At 43.3% G+C, this 18,006-nt stretch overlaps 1 protein-coding gene across 2 annotated transcripts in view; it reads left to right on the top strand.

Annotated features, from left to right (window-relative positions):
- ADCY8 (adenylate cyclase 8) overlaps positions 1 to 18,006 on the top strand; it is a 1,038,851-nt gene that overhangs the window by 428,648 nt on the left and 592,197 nt on the right. For both annotated transcript variants that reach the window (XM_085604917.1, XM_085604918.1), the window contains exon 3: positions 4,055 to 4,185. In XM_085604917.1, coding sequence (XP_085461043.1) covers positions 4,055 to 4,185 — 131 coding nt within the window. The remainder of the gene's footprint in view (positions 1 to 4,054; positions 4,186 to 18,006) is intronic.

Below are 18,006 nucleotides of genomic sequence, written 5' to 3' on the forward strand. Positions count from 1 at the left end.
GAAATAAATTAAGTAAGAGCCAAAATGGTATAGTAGGTCATCAAGGCCAACAATATTGACCTACAAATATATGACAGCGCCTACCACTACATCATCAAGGACATATATATATATATATATATTACCTACTGGCGGTCGCCAGTAGGTAGTTATAGTTAGGACCTTGTTTCCATAGGAAATCCGCAACATTCTATTTTGAATAACTTTGGCGCCGGTCGACGAATCCTCGCGAATTTCTCAAAATAGGTGGGGCGCTACGCTCCGCTCCTACCCTGAAAGTCTCGGGGGGATTCGTCAAGCGGGGGCTGAGATAAAAGGGGGGTCCCAAAACGCGTTTTTCCCATGCATTTTTCCATAGGACCTTTAGACAGGGCTACAGCCCGAACGGCTGAACAGAATTACTAGAAATTTGGCAGAGAGGTAGTCCTCAGGTCAAGGAAGTGCCTTTTGTAGGTTTGGTGTAAATCTGTTCAGTAGATTCAGAGAAAATAGCCTTTAAATCAATATATATATCTGAGCCAGCTTACGGTACGCTTACCGTAAGCTTACCGTACGCGTACGGTGGCGTGTGCGAGCGCGATTCTGATTGGCTGTTAGATCTTAGTAAACATTCGAATCAGCCGAAACCAGGAAGCGGCGGCCGCCATTTTCTCTCTCGCACTCTGAGGGGGGGGCTGTAAACAAAGGCAAAAAACATATAAAGGGGCTGTTTAGACAGCGCCCATGCACATAGCCATGTTAGTTGAGTCCTCAAAGATCCCCCAAGGCCAAAAACGGTAAATTTTTATTTTTTGAAAATTTCGCCGATTACGCTTACCGTACGCGTACGGTGCGCTTACGCTAAAAATTTTAATAAAAAAAAAAAACACTCTCTGTGCATGGCATATTATTGTGATCACTTACAAATTAAATTTAACAGATTACCTATCAGAAGGAAGCGCATAATATGTCCTCCATGTGCGCACGGTGCGTAACGTGGGCACGCGGTGCGCGTGTACGGCACTAACTGCGTAAAGTGGGCGTGCGGTGCGCGAAGCGCACCGCGTGCTCACTGTGCGCGCACGGTGCGCGCACGGAACGAACTGCGTTAAGTGGGCGTGCACGCCACGAATGGCGTAAAGTAACTTAGCATTTAAAAAACCGTACAAATTCACTGAAAAAACCATAGGTTTCACACACGTTATAGTTAGGAATTAGCATTTAAAAAACCTTGCTAATTCAATGAAAAAAACATAGGTTTCACACATGTTATAGTTAGCTGGAAATTTTACTGATAAAAAACCAATGAAATTCCCCCGTTATAGTTACTGTAGGCAACTATAACTCACGCGACCGTAATCCTCTGGTGATGACATATGTGTCTTTATGAAAAAAAAAAATTTGTCAAATATGTATAGCTAAAATTTAATGGAAGAAGACATGGGCAAATAAGTGTCTAAATACAGTATTAGCATCAGCAGAGGATTGCGGTCGCGTGAGTTATAGTTGCCTACAGTAACTATAACGGGGGAATTTCATTGGTTTTTTATCAGTAAAATTTCCAGCTAACTATAACATGTGTGAAACCTATGGTTTTTTCATTGAATACATATATACACACACACCCACACACACACTCCACATCTATAAACCTTGAAAATATTGTGATAATCAATGGGGTGGATGCAATATGTTTGTAATGGTATAAATCGCATGCGATATAGTGATCCCTTCACCCAACTGGAGCCTCGTTCCTAGGGCAAAATCCCAGTGCCATTGCACAGTATCAATAATTACAGAATGTTGCCCCTGTAAATTTGATTTACTCTTAAGAGCAGATAGCAGATATGTGATTGTTCCAGAATACTCCAGGGTGGGCCAAACTGTTAAGGTTGGCGAACACCACAGTTTGCAATTGCTGTAATGCCCTGAAGTGGATATTTTTCTGGCTACTCATGTGTTTTTCTACAATCGACTCGTTCTGTCTCCAGGTGGATCTTCACCTTTTTCTTTTTTTTGTTCATCATCATAATCATTCTCTGAAGAGTCTAGGATAGACACCCAGTCCAGAACACAAATGTATCTCTTCCCCACACTGGAAATCACAGCTGTAAAAAGGAAAATACCAGAAATCAGCTGTTTCAAGATATCGACAACGATCTTGGATAACATCTAGCCACAAATAAGACTTGGGGGCATATCAGCAAGCGGCAGCGATAATTATCGCTGGCCACGTTTAGAGTGCAAAATCCTAACGCCGCCTATCGCCGGATTCTATCTCCCGGTCAGCGCAATATTTACAACGCGCATCGCCGAGGCGACAGAAATCCCGGCGATAGCGGCGATAAGCTGGAAATATCACTGGATTACCAGTGATATAACAAAGCGTTAGGGAAAACATTGTAAATAGGGAGAAGTGAACTTAACAGCATGATCCACCTCCCAGCAACATATAGCTAAGTCGGGAAATTAGCAGGAGTAAGGAACCGTCGATATGCCCGGTTAGCGCTACTTTTAATAACGCTAAACGGGTTAGCGATTTCCTAGTAAATAGGGAGAAGCCGTGGTTAGCGATTATTCCCGCTGATTTTCAGTCAGGAACGCCTACCTCGCATCTCATTAGCGATGCGAAGAGCAAAGAAAATGTGCACAAAGGCATGGATTCATGTGTTAGCGTGTCCATGCTGATAGGGCGATAGAATTATCGCAGCTTTTCGTTCGAAAACGGACGCTAAAGTGGCGATAATTCTACCGCCATGCCTTGTTGATATGCCCCTTGATTCTCTCATCCACTTCGTAATGTAGCTAAAAATACATCAATTCAAGAAACACCATGTCGACCACTGATAAAGAACTACCAATTCCTCTCTCTAGGCTGAAGGACAGAGAGAGCTCACCCTCCCTCATTCCACAAATATATACACAACATTCAATCGCTCCTCTTATGCAGTGAACTGCATTTTGTTTCCTCTCACCTAGGTTTGCCATAAATAAGTTCAATTCATATGTATATTTTGTATACTCTATAAATATTCACCTACTCTAAACGATAATTTTTTTATTTCTTTGTAATTTAATGCTATCATTGTCTTATAATACAGCCTCTGTTTTCTAGAGTGCTGTCTCTAGAGAAATGGGTAATACTGTGGATTGTTTCTTATGCTAACAAATGTGCTGTGACCACTTAAAGATAACTGAAGATGAAAACGAGGAATACATGCTAGGTGTTTATAAATACATGATTGCAGCCAATTTGCCACTTTGCAAACGGCCAATTTCTAAAAGTGGTAAATCTACTCTGCAGTGTTACTTCTCTATTTGTATGTAAGGCTGTTGTATGGAATTCACAAAGAATTTCACAAGTACTGCTGAACATCTGCATCTGTTGTATATTTCCAGGAGTACTTTAATGTGCAAAATTCATACCTGCTCATTTTCAACTAGATGGAAATTCATGCATTAGTAAATGATGTGACAGTATGCAAAAGCACACACATTTCTCGTGATTGTTTCCCAAAAGTTCTTGCTACTTAAAACATCGCTTCTCTGATGACCCCATAAAATATGAAGGTTTCCCCTCTCGTTCCCTACCACTTACTCCTGTGCTTCACTGCAGTCAACGAGTGTTTATGTGTACAGTGGGACATTACCTGTCATTTGTATATAATACCCACAAATATAACATTTGAGGGGCGTTTACTGCAATTTCAAGTGCTACCCTCATAGAACCTGTACATTTCAGTATGCAGCTTCTTCAGTATTTACAAATAAGGATCAGCCACCATACGGGCTGATTTTCCAAATTTGAAAATTCATTTGATATGAGTAAAATTCCATGCTAAATTTTCTCTTGCAAATTGCTGTCTTGGGGCCTCTAGTTGGGCAAAACATTTGTGAATCAGTGCCATGATGAAATAGGATTCAGATACATTCTGAGTAGGATCCATTCCACCCGATATTGCACTAGCCGATAAGTTCTGCTCACAGAACTAGTGGGTGCTTCTTTGCACATAACAAGTTGAACATATACCATGTAGAGAATCAAGTTAATGTCTTGATCCTTGCTTTGTTGCAGGAGCGGCTGGTACTCTCCGTGTTACCTCGATTTGTTGTGCTGGAAATGATAAATGACATGACCAACGTAGAGGACGAGCACTTGCAGCATCAATTTCATAAGATATACATTCACCGCTACGAGAACGTCAGGTGAGTCAGACCATTCACTGCAATGGCTTTGTAAAATGCATCACTTAAAGTAGAACACTGGAATGTTGAGAGCTCCATTGAAGACATGAGAGTGGGTTACAGACAGCAGTGGCCAATACTGGCCCTTGTAGGCCTGGTCCAACATCCCAATATTGTGTTTCTGTTTCTACCATTTTAATTTAGAACATTCTTCCTTCAGTGGGAGTATTATTTGACTAGCTCTCGGGCTGTACCGGTTTTTGAAGGCCCTCTTCCTCATTAAAACCCCACCCGCATGTCTTGGCACTTTAATATCAGTATGGCCCTCGGCTGTGGGCTAAAATTCTATATCAGTATACTGCAATGTTGGGAGGTCCATTGACGATAATGGAGAAACAGATGGCCAATGATGTGCTGACAGAGGCCTTCTGCTCCAACCATCCATGGTTTGTCTTTTGGCTTCACCCTGTTTTGTTTAGAATAGTCTATCCTCAGTGGGTGGATTGTTCTAACAGCATAGGAGCCCACTGCCATGGGCTATTCCAGTTGTTAAATGCAGTGTCATATTTCTAACTTTAACAACCAGTATAATGCTTGGCAGTGCACTATCATGCTATGATTCAGTATGCATGTTTTTAGGTGCAGGCACCCAGCATATGCTAAATGCTGTGTGGTTAAGACAATTAATAATTGAAAACTCATTTGCTGTTTTTTACCACTATAGAGAAGTATGCCAATATTAATAATAGGCCATACAATTTGTGTACTTGTTACTAGGACCTGTGAACAGATGCTGGTTTAAATATGGTTTTAAAAATTGTTTTTAATCTGACACACTGATTTATTGCCCTCTCGTAGAGTATGTCAAAAACTGATAGGCTGGCTTCTGTGGAAAGAAATAGTAGAAATAAGCGAAACAATAATGACATAAACAGTTGACAACATGGGTACTCGTAAATATATTCCCAGCAGCCAAAAAGTATGGCCTGTGATGTGCTTGAGGGCCGAAATCATGCCAGCAAAGTGAGAGTGGGGCTTTGGAGGGGGTTTAAGGTGGGCATTGGGGAAGAATGTGCATGGCATGGACAGTGAGTCATGGAGTTATTTTGAGGGTTCAGTACTGCCCTCTAAATGAAGACCCTAGTCCCTAGAAGAGTTATACATTCAACAATACTGTGTTATCTGAGTGACCATCCCTCTACAACACATTGGGGTAAGCCTTCTCCACTTGCTATCGCTACCTTGGGAAAATCAAGTGTAAAGAGGAAGGAGCTTGATTATTAAATTGGAATGAAATAGAATTAAACAATGTGAAACCAGAAAACCTGGGATCAATCCTAATTCCTCACTTGACCAAAGTGTGTGACTTGCCTCTTAGTTCACTATTGGCATTGTGGTCATGGTGGAAGGAGGCATTAATGTTTCTATGTTCATTTTTGAAAAATATCAATAAAAACAAATACTTCTGAATAAACTGATCTATTTGATGTATGTACTAAAAGGAAATGCTGCTGCATGTTAATGAAATACATTTTTCGGGATTTGTGTGGCGTCTTTATCACATTTTTACATGTTTTTTGCAATATGTCTTTAAAAATGAATGAGTTCCTTAAGAGGTGCAGACTTACCTTTTTTCTTTTACTTCAGTTAGCATGTGAATAAATGCCTGCCCATCAAGTTAACATGTTTCTGAATGTTAGTACTCTCTCAAGTAAACAGCAGCCCAGCACTACTGTTTCCCAAGGGGCATAAAGGTCAGGAGTATCACTGGTTTATGATAATGTTACAGACTGTTTTTCACAAAAGGCACATCAAAAAATGAAATAAAGTCTTGCAGAATTGTTTTCATTCTTCCACCAAGACCTAGTGCTGTAGGGCCCAACATTTCCCTTGCAATTCTTGGAAAGAGATATTTGAGATAGGCCAGCACAGTGCTGTAGGACATTTCTGATCATGCATCTTTTGCTGGAATTGAGCTACAAAAATAAACATAAGTAAAGGAATGCGACATGCAAGCATGAGCCATCCAGTGTTTCCCTTTATGCTCTGAGAAATAGGACTCCCTTGTGAGATCAGGGTGGAGAGTTTTCGGGAAAATATTTCAAATGTACTAGCACGCCCATGCGACTCACCAGATTATTTTTACTCTAGTTCAGTTCTTTCAGATGGTAAGTAAACTTGTGCCCTTAATCTGAGTGGGCCAGTAACCGTTCTGGTAAATGTGGCTCTGAGGGTCTTCTTAGGAATGTTATCACTGACGTTCCCCTTAGAAATGGGAAATGCCAAAGGAATCAGGAATTCTGGTTCCTCTTCACCTGTTAATTCATTAGATCCACCTGAAGTTTCACACAGTTTGGTTGATTTTAGCAGCTACAATCTCTGTTGATTATAAACAGATCACGAATCTCATAATTCAGAAGAAACTGTCAACTGTTGATACTGACCCTTTGTGTTTAAGAGGCCACGTGTAATGAGGGACTCAGCACTAGTGCCTTATCTCTGTTATTCAATGCTCGGATATGCTCCTGTCAGATGTAGATAATTATTTACAGAGACATTCTACAAACCAGAAGAGATATTTGGGTTACCATGGCCAACTTGAGAGAATACTCTAAGGGCCAGATATACAATGCTTGCATTTTGCGACATACACATTGCGTCGCCTTGCGACTGACAATTTGCGAGTCACAAAATGCAATGTACAACAGTGTCACAGACACTGTTAGCAATTCCCGATGGGGTTGCAGATTGCATGCCTCATCAATATTCATGAGGCAAGCACAATTTGCTACCCCATTGGGAATGGCTAGCACTCCCAGGGATGGTTGTCTACTAGGGTCAGTAGACCACTATGTCTGGTTCTGCTTTTACATAAAGCAGTTTTTTTTAAATGCAGCCCGTTTTCCTTAGAGGGAATCGCAAACAGTGTCTCAGACACTGTTGCACCTTAAGTTTAGCGAGTCGCAATTGCGACTTGCCATTTGTCGCAATTTGCGAGTCGCAAAATGCTATGGTCGTACATCTGGCCCAGGCACTGTTACAAATTTGATTACATACATGTGAATAGTCCACTTACATGGCATACGATGATGCTGAAGACGCCCATCTTAGATGGACACTATCTTTTTAGAACTATTGAGATATCAGCAACAGAGTTCTGTTTTCATAATTTTAGAAGTAAATACGACAATTGTATTAGTTACAAACATAATATGTCAATGAAATTACAGGCCATGTAAGCATTAGAATTTGTCTATTTCCTCACAAGCTGGAGCCTCTCTTGATTGTGTATTGAGCATTATGGATCTGTCTCGTTGTAAATAAAACAGATCAATGTATTTGTTTACCTGCATGGTAATCCCCTAGCCTCACATCCATCGTGGGAACAATTTATGAACGGTGCACTTGAACAACACATTTGCACCAGCTAGGGCATGTTTCCTTCTGAGGTTCGCTGATTAGTCTTACAGCATCCAAACATAACTGTACAAGCCTTAACTCCTTTGATGCGGGTGTCGACCAGTGACTGACACACGCACACCCTCCCAAGTGTGGGTGTCAGCCATGGGAAGAAAACTGCGGAGGGTTTCCCATTATTACCCCTAGGCTTGGGATGCTCACGAAAATGAGCGCTCTAATGTCATTTCATACAATAGTGAAAGTTAAACAAGCCGTAGGGCATGTTTCACTTTCACTGAATCAGTGCTCTCTGGGATGTCTCAGCTCCTCAAACGCTGATTCTTATGGGAGCGGTATCATTAGAAAGTGGGGAATCTCCCCTGTCCAATGGCCCCTCTGCCAAGTGGATCCCTGCTTGGGGCTTACCACAGGAGGGCAATCCCTAAGCAGGGATCCACTCTCTAGGCTACAGGGAAAGGGGGAGCGGACCCTTGGACTCCACAGCAGGGATTTTTTAAAATAAGAATAGAGAGATGGGGCTGCCCAGAATAGACTCAGCCATGCCCCCACCATTTACCGAATGGTAAACTTTCTTTCTGCACCCCCTGGGGGGCAGATGGGGGCAATTCCCCCCCTAGGCATTTCATTTTTTATTAGGAATACAGGAGTTGAGGTTGCCCAGAATGGGCACGGCCATGCTCTACCCCAATAGAAGGGTGAACAATCTTCCTGCCCCCCAGGGGGCGAATGGGACAATAGCCTTGACAATAGTATTATTTGTTCCTGTCACAGGCACTATGCCCAGCCACAGAATTGGAAGCAAAAGACACACAATTGATGGACGAAATGCGGAACAAATCAAAACATTCACCCCCAGTCAAAAGATCTGGGTTAAATCCCTCATTCTTTTGCTCACCATGCCACCCCAGTTTAGACATGGCCATATGCAAATCAGTCTTGGCCCTGTGCCTCATGGGAACAGTCCAGCCCAAACTGCCAAGCCAGGTCCTCCCTGGACCGGAAACAGGCATCCTAGGACCGGGTTTGGGGTTACACCCCTCTTCAGCCAGGATAGCTAGATTCCAGTGCCACAGTGAGCCCAGGACCCACGTCTGGGCATACCTCGCGCACTTAGGGCGAGAAAGCAAAAGACACACAATTGATGGACGGAATGCAGAACAAATCAAAACATTCACCCCCAGTCAAAAGATCTGGGTTAAATCCATCATTCTTTTGCTCACCATGCCACCCCAGTTTAGACCTGGCCATATGCAAATCAGTCTTGACCCTGTGCCTCATGGGAACAGTCCGGCCCGAACTGCCAAGCCAGATGCTCCCTGGACCGGAAACAAGCATCCTAGGACCAGTTTCGGGGTTTCACCCCTCTTCAGCCAGGATAGCTTGATTCCAGTGGCACAGTGAGCCCAGGACCCATGTCTGCGCATACCTGGCGCACTTAGGGCGAGAAAGCAAAAGACACACAATTGATTGACGGAATGCAGAACAAATCAAAACATTCACCCCCCTCACCCCCAGACAAAAGATCTGGGTTAAATCCATCATTCTTTTGCTCACCATGCCACCCCAGTTTAGACATGGCCATCTGTAAATCAGTCTTGCCCTGTGCCTCATGGGAACAGTCCAGCCCGAACTGCAAAGCCAGGTCCTCCCTGGACCGGAAACAAGCATCCTAGGACCGGTTTCGGGGTTTCACCCCTATTCAGCCAGGATAGCTTGATTCCAGTGGCACAGTGAGCCCAGGACCCACGTCTGGGCATACCTGGCACACTTAGGGCGAGAAAGCAAAAGACACACAATTGATGGACGGACTTCAGAACAAATCAAAACATCCAACAAAAGATGTGGGTTAAATCCATCATTCTTTTACTCACCATGCCACCTCAGTTTAGACCTGGTCATATGCAAATCAGTCTTCACCCTGTGCCTCATGGGAACAGTCCAACCCGAACTGCCAAGCCAGGTCCTCCCTAGACCTGAAGCAAGCATCCTAGGACCGGTTTCGGGGTTTCACCCCTCTTCACCCAGGATAGCTTGATTTCAGTGGCACAGTGAGCCCAGAACCCACATCTGGGCATACCTGGTGCATGAATCTCTTACCGTAAAAGCTCACTCCATACCGAGCTTCCCAAATTCTGATTTAATATAAGCCAGCCACGGAATTTGATGGTCATTATCACAAGAGATGCAATAATTTATTATATCTCTTGTGAGCAATGCCCGATCGTAACTCCAAATGGATAACCAAAGTAGCAATGGTCTCGGTCTAATGAAATTGGATATTTATAGCAAATTTAACTCTTTGTGACAAATAACATGAGGAGAAGAAGGTGGTACACCCAACAGGCACCTACAGAACCTATTTTCCTCAGATTGTATGGTTACACAATTCACACTCCCCCAAGGATATTTGTTATTACCAATTGGATTTCGCTGCATTTGTGCCTTCAAAATGTAAGCCAGAGTGTAAGAAAGAAGACATTGTGAAAAATACCCTCTAAATCATATGCTCCTATGGTTACGCACAAATTAAAAAATGTACAAATAACCACTGCTCATAAATCCCATATATTCTGCCCTTTTCAGAAATACATAAGTTATCTTGATACCTATTTTTCACACTGCATATTTCAGCATGTAATTTGGTCTATACTCAGTATACAATGAAAATACATTGTATTGTGCAGCTCATTTGTTGGCTCCACGGACCACGGCTTGACTCAGCGTGATGCCTCGTCAACTCCTGTAAGTCCAGTCGAAGACAAAATGCTCCGGAGCTTCAGCGGGTCAAACCTGGATCTTAGGCCGAGTCGCGTTCGACATTCCCGACTTGACTCGCAACAATGGATCGGTCAACTTATGGAGTTTGCTGACAAAGATTCTCTAAATGATTCCAAACTTCTGGATCTTCTTCCAGAAGGTCCTTTTGGGCTCTTGAAGTGTCCACAACACACATCCAAGGTTCCAGAATCTCTGAGTTGCTCCTTGGGATGTTAGGACTACAGAACCTACAATGTCCCTGGCCAAATCCTTGAAAGTCCACTGAACGCTGTCTAGCTGGGTTCTTCTTGGTGGAGATGATGCAGGTGGAGTCTGGTAACATTGTGCTTTCAGGAAGTCCACTTCTCAAACTTTTACAGCAAGCAAAGTCCTTTTGCTGAAGTCGAAAGTGTGCAGCAGGTGCAGTCCTTATGAGAGCTTTCCTCTTGGTGAAGGCCAGGAGTTCATCAGGGCAGTCTTCTTATGTTTCTTCCATGCAGGGAGCTGAGTTGCTGGACAGCTCTTCCATATTTATCTAGGCTTCTGGGCTGCCAATCAGGGGGGCACCCCGATCAATGGGGTGCAGGATGTCACCCTCAATGATGGCCACTTCCCCTGAAGTGTGGCACATTCATGCAGTGGTCGAAGTGGGGAAACAAAAGTAGGGGAACTGTGGGCGGGGCATCAGGGGGCGGGAATAATCAGGGATTGGTTCAGTGGGCGGAGTCAGAGGTGTGGCTAGAAAGAGCAAAACATCCTAATTTTTAGCATGTTTGGCATTTCACTGACCAGTTACAGCTTATAAGTGTTTTTTAATGCTACCAATAGAAACACGTTTATTTGAGGTTTAATACAAGTTATTGACATTAAAATACATTTACAATGTGGGATACGTTTTCAATCACAGAATGTTCCAAATACGCATATAAGTGGAATCATAAGCCATGTGTGTCCAAGCCATGTGGTTTCTTTCATCAGCACTTTTCCTTCCTTTTTCTAACCATTTCTGAACATAAAATGTGGCTTTAGATTCTATGACAGAAGGCCCCACGAGTTTTGGAGCACTGTTGATTACATCATTCTGTGCCCCCCCCCCCTCCATGCAAAGTTATATTCCTACGTTTTTACGTGATTCACGCAACATCATGAAGCCAGCATTAGATGCCTCTTAGTTTCCAGTTATTGTATCTAAACATAGCGCACTCAAACAACCCAGACCTGGTGGTTTTGCAGATGCTTTTAGTAGTATCAGACGAATGAAATACAACTTTTTTATTAGTAGTATGTGTAATTACTACTCGAGTTAGTTAGCAATGAGAATTGCAAATGCATCAATTCTGATATTATGAGACTCAAACAGTGGTAGAGTCAGAAATAGATAGTGGTCCTTGGATTATCTCAATCACTTATTTTCTTCCCTCCAGACTACTATCCGCTGCAATCACTATTAGACACCTTTGTTCTTTATCTCTCCACGAGCACTGTAGGTGTCTGGAAATACCACCCAACAGAGACTGCATGAGAGAACTTCAAACATGGATGGCAAAATATCCTAGTTTGCAAATGTTTTCCACATAATTATAGCTCTCCGGTGTTTGCCACATAATGCACCATCTGCTGCATAATCTGATGGTTTTAACGGAAAAAAAATTGTAGCTCAAATTGATTAACAACGTGACTTGTGTTGCTGTGAAGTAGAGGGCCCTTTACAAAGGTTGACTGATCACGTTCTCAGTGCTGCACTTGTTTGTTAAACTGCTTTGCAGAGACTGTTAGTATGTGTAAAAATGTCAAAATAATAACGTATCAGAAAATGTACAACATTATGCTGCAGCGGCCAGCCTTTTTTGCTGCAGGATTTAGTCAACACTGCAACATAATTTTGTCTTCCATTGCTGCATAAATGCAGTGGCATCAAAGCAGGCAACACATGCTAAAAGTGCTTGTGCATGAAACAGAGACCGTGAAGTTTGCAAATTTATGGGGAATATTTATGGGAATGGTGGCGTAGGGCAGCGCAGCAAGTTACTTTGCTGCGCTGCCCTGCATCACAGGGAAAGGGCAGGAATGCACCGTATTTATCCAATATGGTGCATTCCTTTCCTTTTCCCCTGTGCTGATGCCATTTTGGCAGCCTAGCGCCAACGTAGACACACTTGCACCATGGTGCAAGGATGCCTCTGTTGCCTGCACCTTCCTGTACAAAAACAATCCTAAGAGGCTCTTTCCTCTTCCTATGTGTGCTGAAAAAAGAAGGAGAAATAACGATATTTCTCCTCGTTATGCTTCCTCTCAGGAGGTGCAAGTTTTTGACGCAATCCCAAGTTTAGAAGTCCTTGTAAATCTGTGAAACCATGGGAGTTGCGTGGAAACTTTTATTGTTGCAGGAAAACTACTGGGTTTACAAGGAACTCTCCAGTATATTATGTGTTTTTAAGAGTTAGTCATTATGCTGCACAGTTCTGCTGGTTTTGTTACTAGGGGCTGATTTTGCAGCATTGCTGCAAACCAGTCCCCGGTTACAAAACCAGTCTCCCACCCAACACCCACCGCAACACCTCCTTTGCGCACAGTAAGGCAACGCAGCACTTTGAGCTGCTTTGTATTACTTCATATTTATGAAGCCATTGAAGACATGCAAAGTGGCTTTGCGTGGCTTTTAAAATATGACTTGGAGATTTGCGTTGTGCATGCCAATCCCTGGTGAGTTGCATTAGTACTGCTGTAACAAAGCCAATGGAGGCACCAATGAGTGAGGTGGTCTAGCCTCAAGGGTCCTATGACCTCAGTTACAAATTCACTGCTGCTCGAGGGTGTGCTGCTTTTTAGGCCTGCCTGCAAGACTGGAGGTGAAATTCTGTATGGATTGTGGTGGATAGTCCTTCAAGGTGCTAAGATACCAGGGCTTCTAAGGTCTAGCTGGACCTTCTAAGGTCTAATAGGGAAATCTGCTCCCTCAGGAGAGTGGTCTAGTGGACTAGTCATGAAGGCTGAACCAGGTTCCCCAGTTCCAAATTCGGTAGCACTGGCCATAGTACCACATCCTATCCCCCCGAACACCCTTGTGCCCCACTGAGAGCAACTTGCACTGTCTTCAGCTACAAACCAATTCTGCCCATTATAAACACCTGGATGGGACTCAATTCAAATTATGCACTACCTGAAAAAAATATCACCCTGGAAAAAGCATGCAAAATATAAGCAGGAACGACATGTTACCTTAACTCTTTTACACTCATTGTTCAGAAATCAATGAGTATGTTTTGTCTCAAACTTTGAGGAAATGAATACAAGGCTCCTCCTGTACACAGGTGTGCCTTTTTTGCATTCCTGGACAGCAAGGAAGGGGTTAAGCAGGCCTCAGAAGAGAAATGGGCTATTCAGGAGAATCTGATCTGACTCACGGAAACCCACCAGACTCCTCCCCATTCATGTCAGCCAGCTAGCTGCTCAAACGTAGGCGTTGTGTATTCAAGTGTCCTGCAAAGGATACCTTTTGAACTGTCTGGCTTGACTAGCTCTTCTACTCACAAAAAAACTTGAAAGAGATCTTGACAGTAAAAGGCAAAATTTTATTTTCATTCAGGAAGTGAACAAAAAGCAGTAACCTACTGAGCTGTGCACATAAATGATTGTTTTTGATATGCAAGGTACATGTTCTCTTCATCAGGCGTATTAACCTTCTGCACTACCTTAGATGCGACAAAACTCCATCTCATCTCTCTCTTCAGGTACATTGATCACCAGAGTTATCTTTGCACTTTTATTGTTGCCCGGAACCTGCTGAATATACAAGGAACTTTGCAGTGTTTTTAAAACTCCTGCACTGCTACAAAACCGGCCCCCACTAACTAAACCGGCCCCCTACCCTTCCGGATGCCCTGTGAAACGTCTGATGCCCAGTCCGGCCAGTCCGGCCCAGTTACTGTAAAGCCTTTTTCAATGCACTATTGTAGCTATGTATGCTTATTTGATATAAACGTCACGTATCACTGTTAGTGTGAGACACAGATTCTTTCTGAATATCCTTTGAATTGGGTTCCTGCATGAATGATACACATGAGCAGTTTGGTACAAAGCTTCCTGCATGACTTATATCCAAAAGAAGGCCTCTGGGTAGACCTCTGAGGTAAGCACATTAATGTTATTCCTAAGGACCCTCACACAGGACCACTTACATTTTTGACCTTCCTGTACATTTCCTGCCTATGCTTTACTATGCAAAATCTTTTTGGCAGAGAAGCCATAATACTATCTCAATTTCTACCAGTCATCTCTCATATACAAAGGGACCAATTGTTCACCAAACTAACCTGCAGTTCAGCTATTGATTCCGATTCTGGTTGGCGCTTGACATTTTTGTAGCAAAAACTGAGAAGTATCGGCAATGGTTAATTTAACTTTATGCATTAAATAATATTTTCTAAATGTTTTGTGTTTTTCACAGAAACAAACTATTTTTTAGAGGTCCCTATAAAATATGAGTTTAATCATCAATGAATTAATGACAGCCACAAACTTCCGATCCAGCTTTCCCATTAATTAATTAGAACTTTGGAACATTAAATACATTTCTGCCATCTGTATGGTGCAGCTTCTTTGTAGCAGGCATATTACCCCTGTGCGTTACATTAGATGAGTCAAACCTCAAAACTGCCAACAAACAAATCTCTAATCTATCTCCAGCAAGAATATAAACAATCAGAGATAACAGTCTTAACACTTTAATAGTTGCAGAAAAACTACTGGGTTTACAATGAACTCTGCAGTGAGTTATGTGTTTTTAAGAGATAGTCTTTTTACTGCACAGTTCTGCTGGTTAGGTGGAGCCTAGAACCAGAGCGCATGCACTGCTCTGCGAGGCTTATTGTAGAGGAGTACGGAGTAGAAGCTTCGGAGTACAAGCTCCGCCCACTCTCTGCCCATATTTGCCATTGGCTTGTGTCATTGTCCGTCCTAAGTGCTGGCTTCAGGTTTGTCGATTGGCTTGTTAGTTGCTCCTTAGTACCTCCTCCTCTCCATTTGTCACCTCTCATGGCGACTGTCCCCTTTACTTTGAGTATTACACAATAGGTGTTATTTTAGACTGTGAGCACTATTTTCGCTAATGAGGTTCTCCTACTGCATGCAGGACGTGCTTTGCTGCATTCTTTCCCCTGCCCTGCCCCACCTTCCCTCCCATTGTCCGTCCTTTTCACCCCCCTCCCGTTGTCCGTACCTTTCACTCCCCCTTCCTCTCATTGTCCGTGCGTTGTCCTTGTATTTTACTATCCCCCGCCCTCCCTCCCGTTGTCTGTGCCTTTCACTCCCCCGCCCCCTACCATTGTCTGTGCCTTTCACTCCCCCGCCTCCCTCCCGTTGTCTGTGTCTTTCACTCCCCCAGCCCTCCCTCCCATTGTCCGTGCCTTTCACTCCCCCACCCACGCCCCTCCTGTTGTCTGTGCCCTTCAATACCATCTGCCCCACCGTTGGCCGTGATGCCTCCCCCCTTCCGTTGTCCGTAATGCCCCCCCCACTCCTCCCCCTCCCGCTGTCCGTGATGCCTCCCATTTGTAATGCAATAGGGCTCGCATAAATGCAAGACCTATTGCATTACAAATGCTTGCATTAAAGAGTTTGCGCCCTGTTTACACGTGGCAATGACCTGCTCACGGTGGCAGACACACAACCAGAGGGCTTTAGAGCGCGTTACATGGTCACCAGTTACTTTATTTAAGGGCATATTTCTTTGTAACAAAAACACGTGAGCATAAAATGGTTTCAAAGTCGTTTGATTTTTGTTTATGAACTTAAAAAATAACTCTTATTATGGATTGTATACTGTTGTAAACTTCAATGACTTACACTCTTTTTGAGAAATTGTGTGTAGCTGTGCAAGCACGACTTCATATTTAACTTGGAGTACATTAGAACAGCTTTGTACAAATTCAGTTCGATAAGAATTCTTTTTGGGTTTTTTTCACAGACCGCGGCGATTTCAATGTACAAAACAACCATTTGAGTCTTGGCGTCACTTTCACATATGGTGATCTGGGGCAGTTTACAGTGCTTGGGGTCTATTAACTTTGTCGACTTCAGAATTCTTTATTGCACAAAATAACATCTTTGAGATTAAAGCGCCAAGCAGCCTGGCTGCTACATTCTTGCAACAGAGTTTTGTTTCCGTCTTCTCACCTTGAGGTGGTAACTTTGTGATGTATTGAAACACGAAAGCACTGTGTGATCTTGTGTAAACATGAAAGAAATTAAAATTGTAAATGCTTTTTAAAAGAAGTACATTTATTTATTCTTTTTCAGTATCTGTTTTGGGATCCTAGTATGTTTGTGGTCTGCACACATTCTTGGGAGGGCTTTAAACAAGCATTTGCAATGCAATGGGTCTCGCATTTACGTGACTTTGAGCTACTGGCATTGTAAATGACAAACCTTTTATCTATGTGTTGGTTTTGAAAAGAGATAAATAAAAGGCATTCTCGTTTACAATGCCAATAGCTTAAAATTTAGCAAATGCGAGACCTATTGCATTGTAAATGCTTGTTTTGTTACTGGGGGCCGATTTTGCAGCACTGCTGCAAAACCGGTCCCCAGTTACAAAACCAGCCTCTCCTCCCATATCCGGTATGGCCAGTCTGACCTTGGTGCCAGGGCCTATTTGTTTTCATAGTCTGACCCGGGATGGGGTCTGAAAGGGGCTCTGGTGCTGGGGGGGGGTCACAGAACTTGTGCCACTTAAATGCAATATTATTTTTTTTAAAAGGTGAACAGTATGTTTTTAAAACACCACATCTCTTAACAGATACAGAGTAGCCATTCACACATTAAATAAAATAACATAAGGAAAACAGCTGATTAAGACATTAAACGTTTGTAAAAAAAAAAAATGCATTAAGGTATTCTATAAAATTTCCCAACTTACTTGATGTTTATATATGAGCAAGCGTGGAGTTGAGGCAGTCCAGGCTCCTCTTCCAGGCCCCAGTGCGAAGAAAAGAGCAGGTCTGTAAAGGAGGGGCTGGGGACCTCTGGGGCAGGCACGTAGAACAATTTCCAGGAGAGGCTGGTGGGGCTGGGTCAGCTGGGGGCCTCTTCCACAGCAACCGCCTTCCTCCTATTTTCGAGTTCTGGCTGGTTGGAGAGCAGATTCGCAGCCAGCCAGGGATTCCTCACTGAATCCCACTTACTTCTTTTCGGTAAGGTGTCCGTCAATCTGGGTGAGCCCGAAAATAAAGGGCACACGAGGTCAGGGGCGGGGCACCAAACCTTCTTGATGTGACCATTGTATCGGTCACAGTGGGGGCAGGCAGGTAGCATCGGCAGTAAATGAGCTGTAAATCACTGTAATTAGAGCCATCGGAGGTAGCAGTTTTCCAACTGACGGCCCTTTCAGTGTTGTTATACAGGCCCCTGTCCCCAGATACAGAGGGGAAGGGGGGGAGGTCGTGGGCACTGCAGAGGCCTTCTTCGATATGCACCACACAGGGGGCTAAATGATTAAGCTTTCGTTTTAGTATGGACCATTCCTGCAGTCCTGGGACGCGTTCTTGATAAAAAGAAGTAGGGGAACGGACTGTAATAAATTTAAAAAGTAGGGGCACGCCGTGCCCTCCCGTTCTCCCCCACTTCGACCACTGCATTCATGTAGCAGAAAGCACTGTACCATAAAAT

The sequence above is a fragment of the Triturus cristatus genome, chromosome 5_1 (genome assembly GCF_964204655.1).
Source record: "Triturus cristatus chromosome 5_1, aTriCri1.1, whole genome shotgun sequence".
Lineage (NCBI taxonomy): Eukaryota > Metazoa > Chordata > Amphibia > Caudata > Salamandridae > Triturus > Triturus cristatus.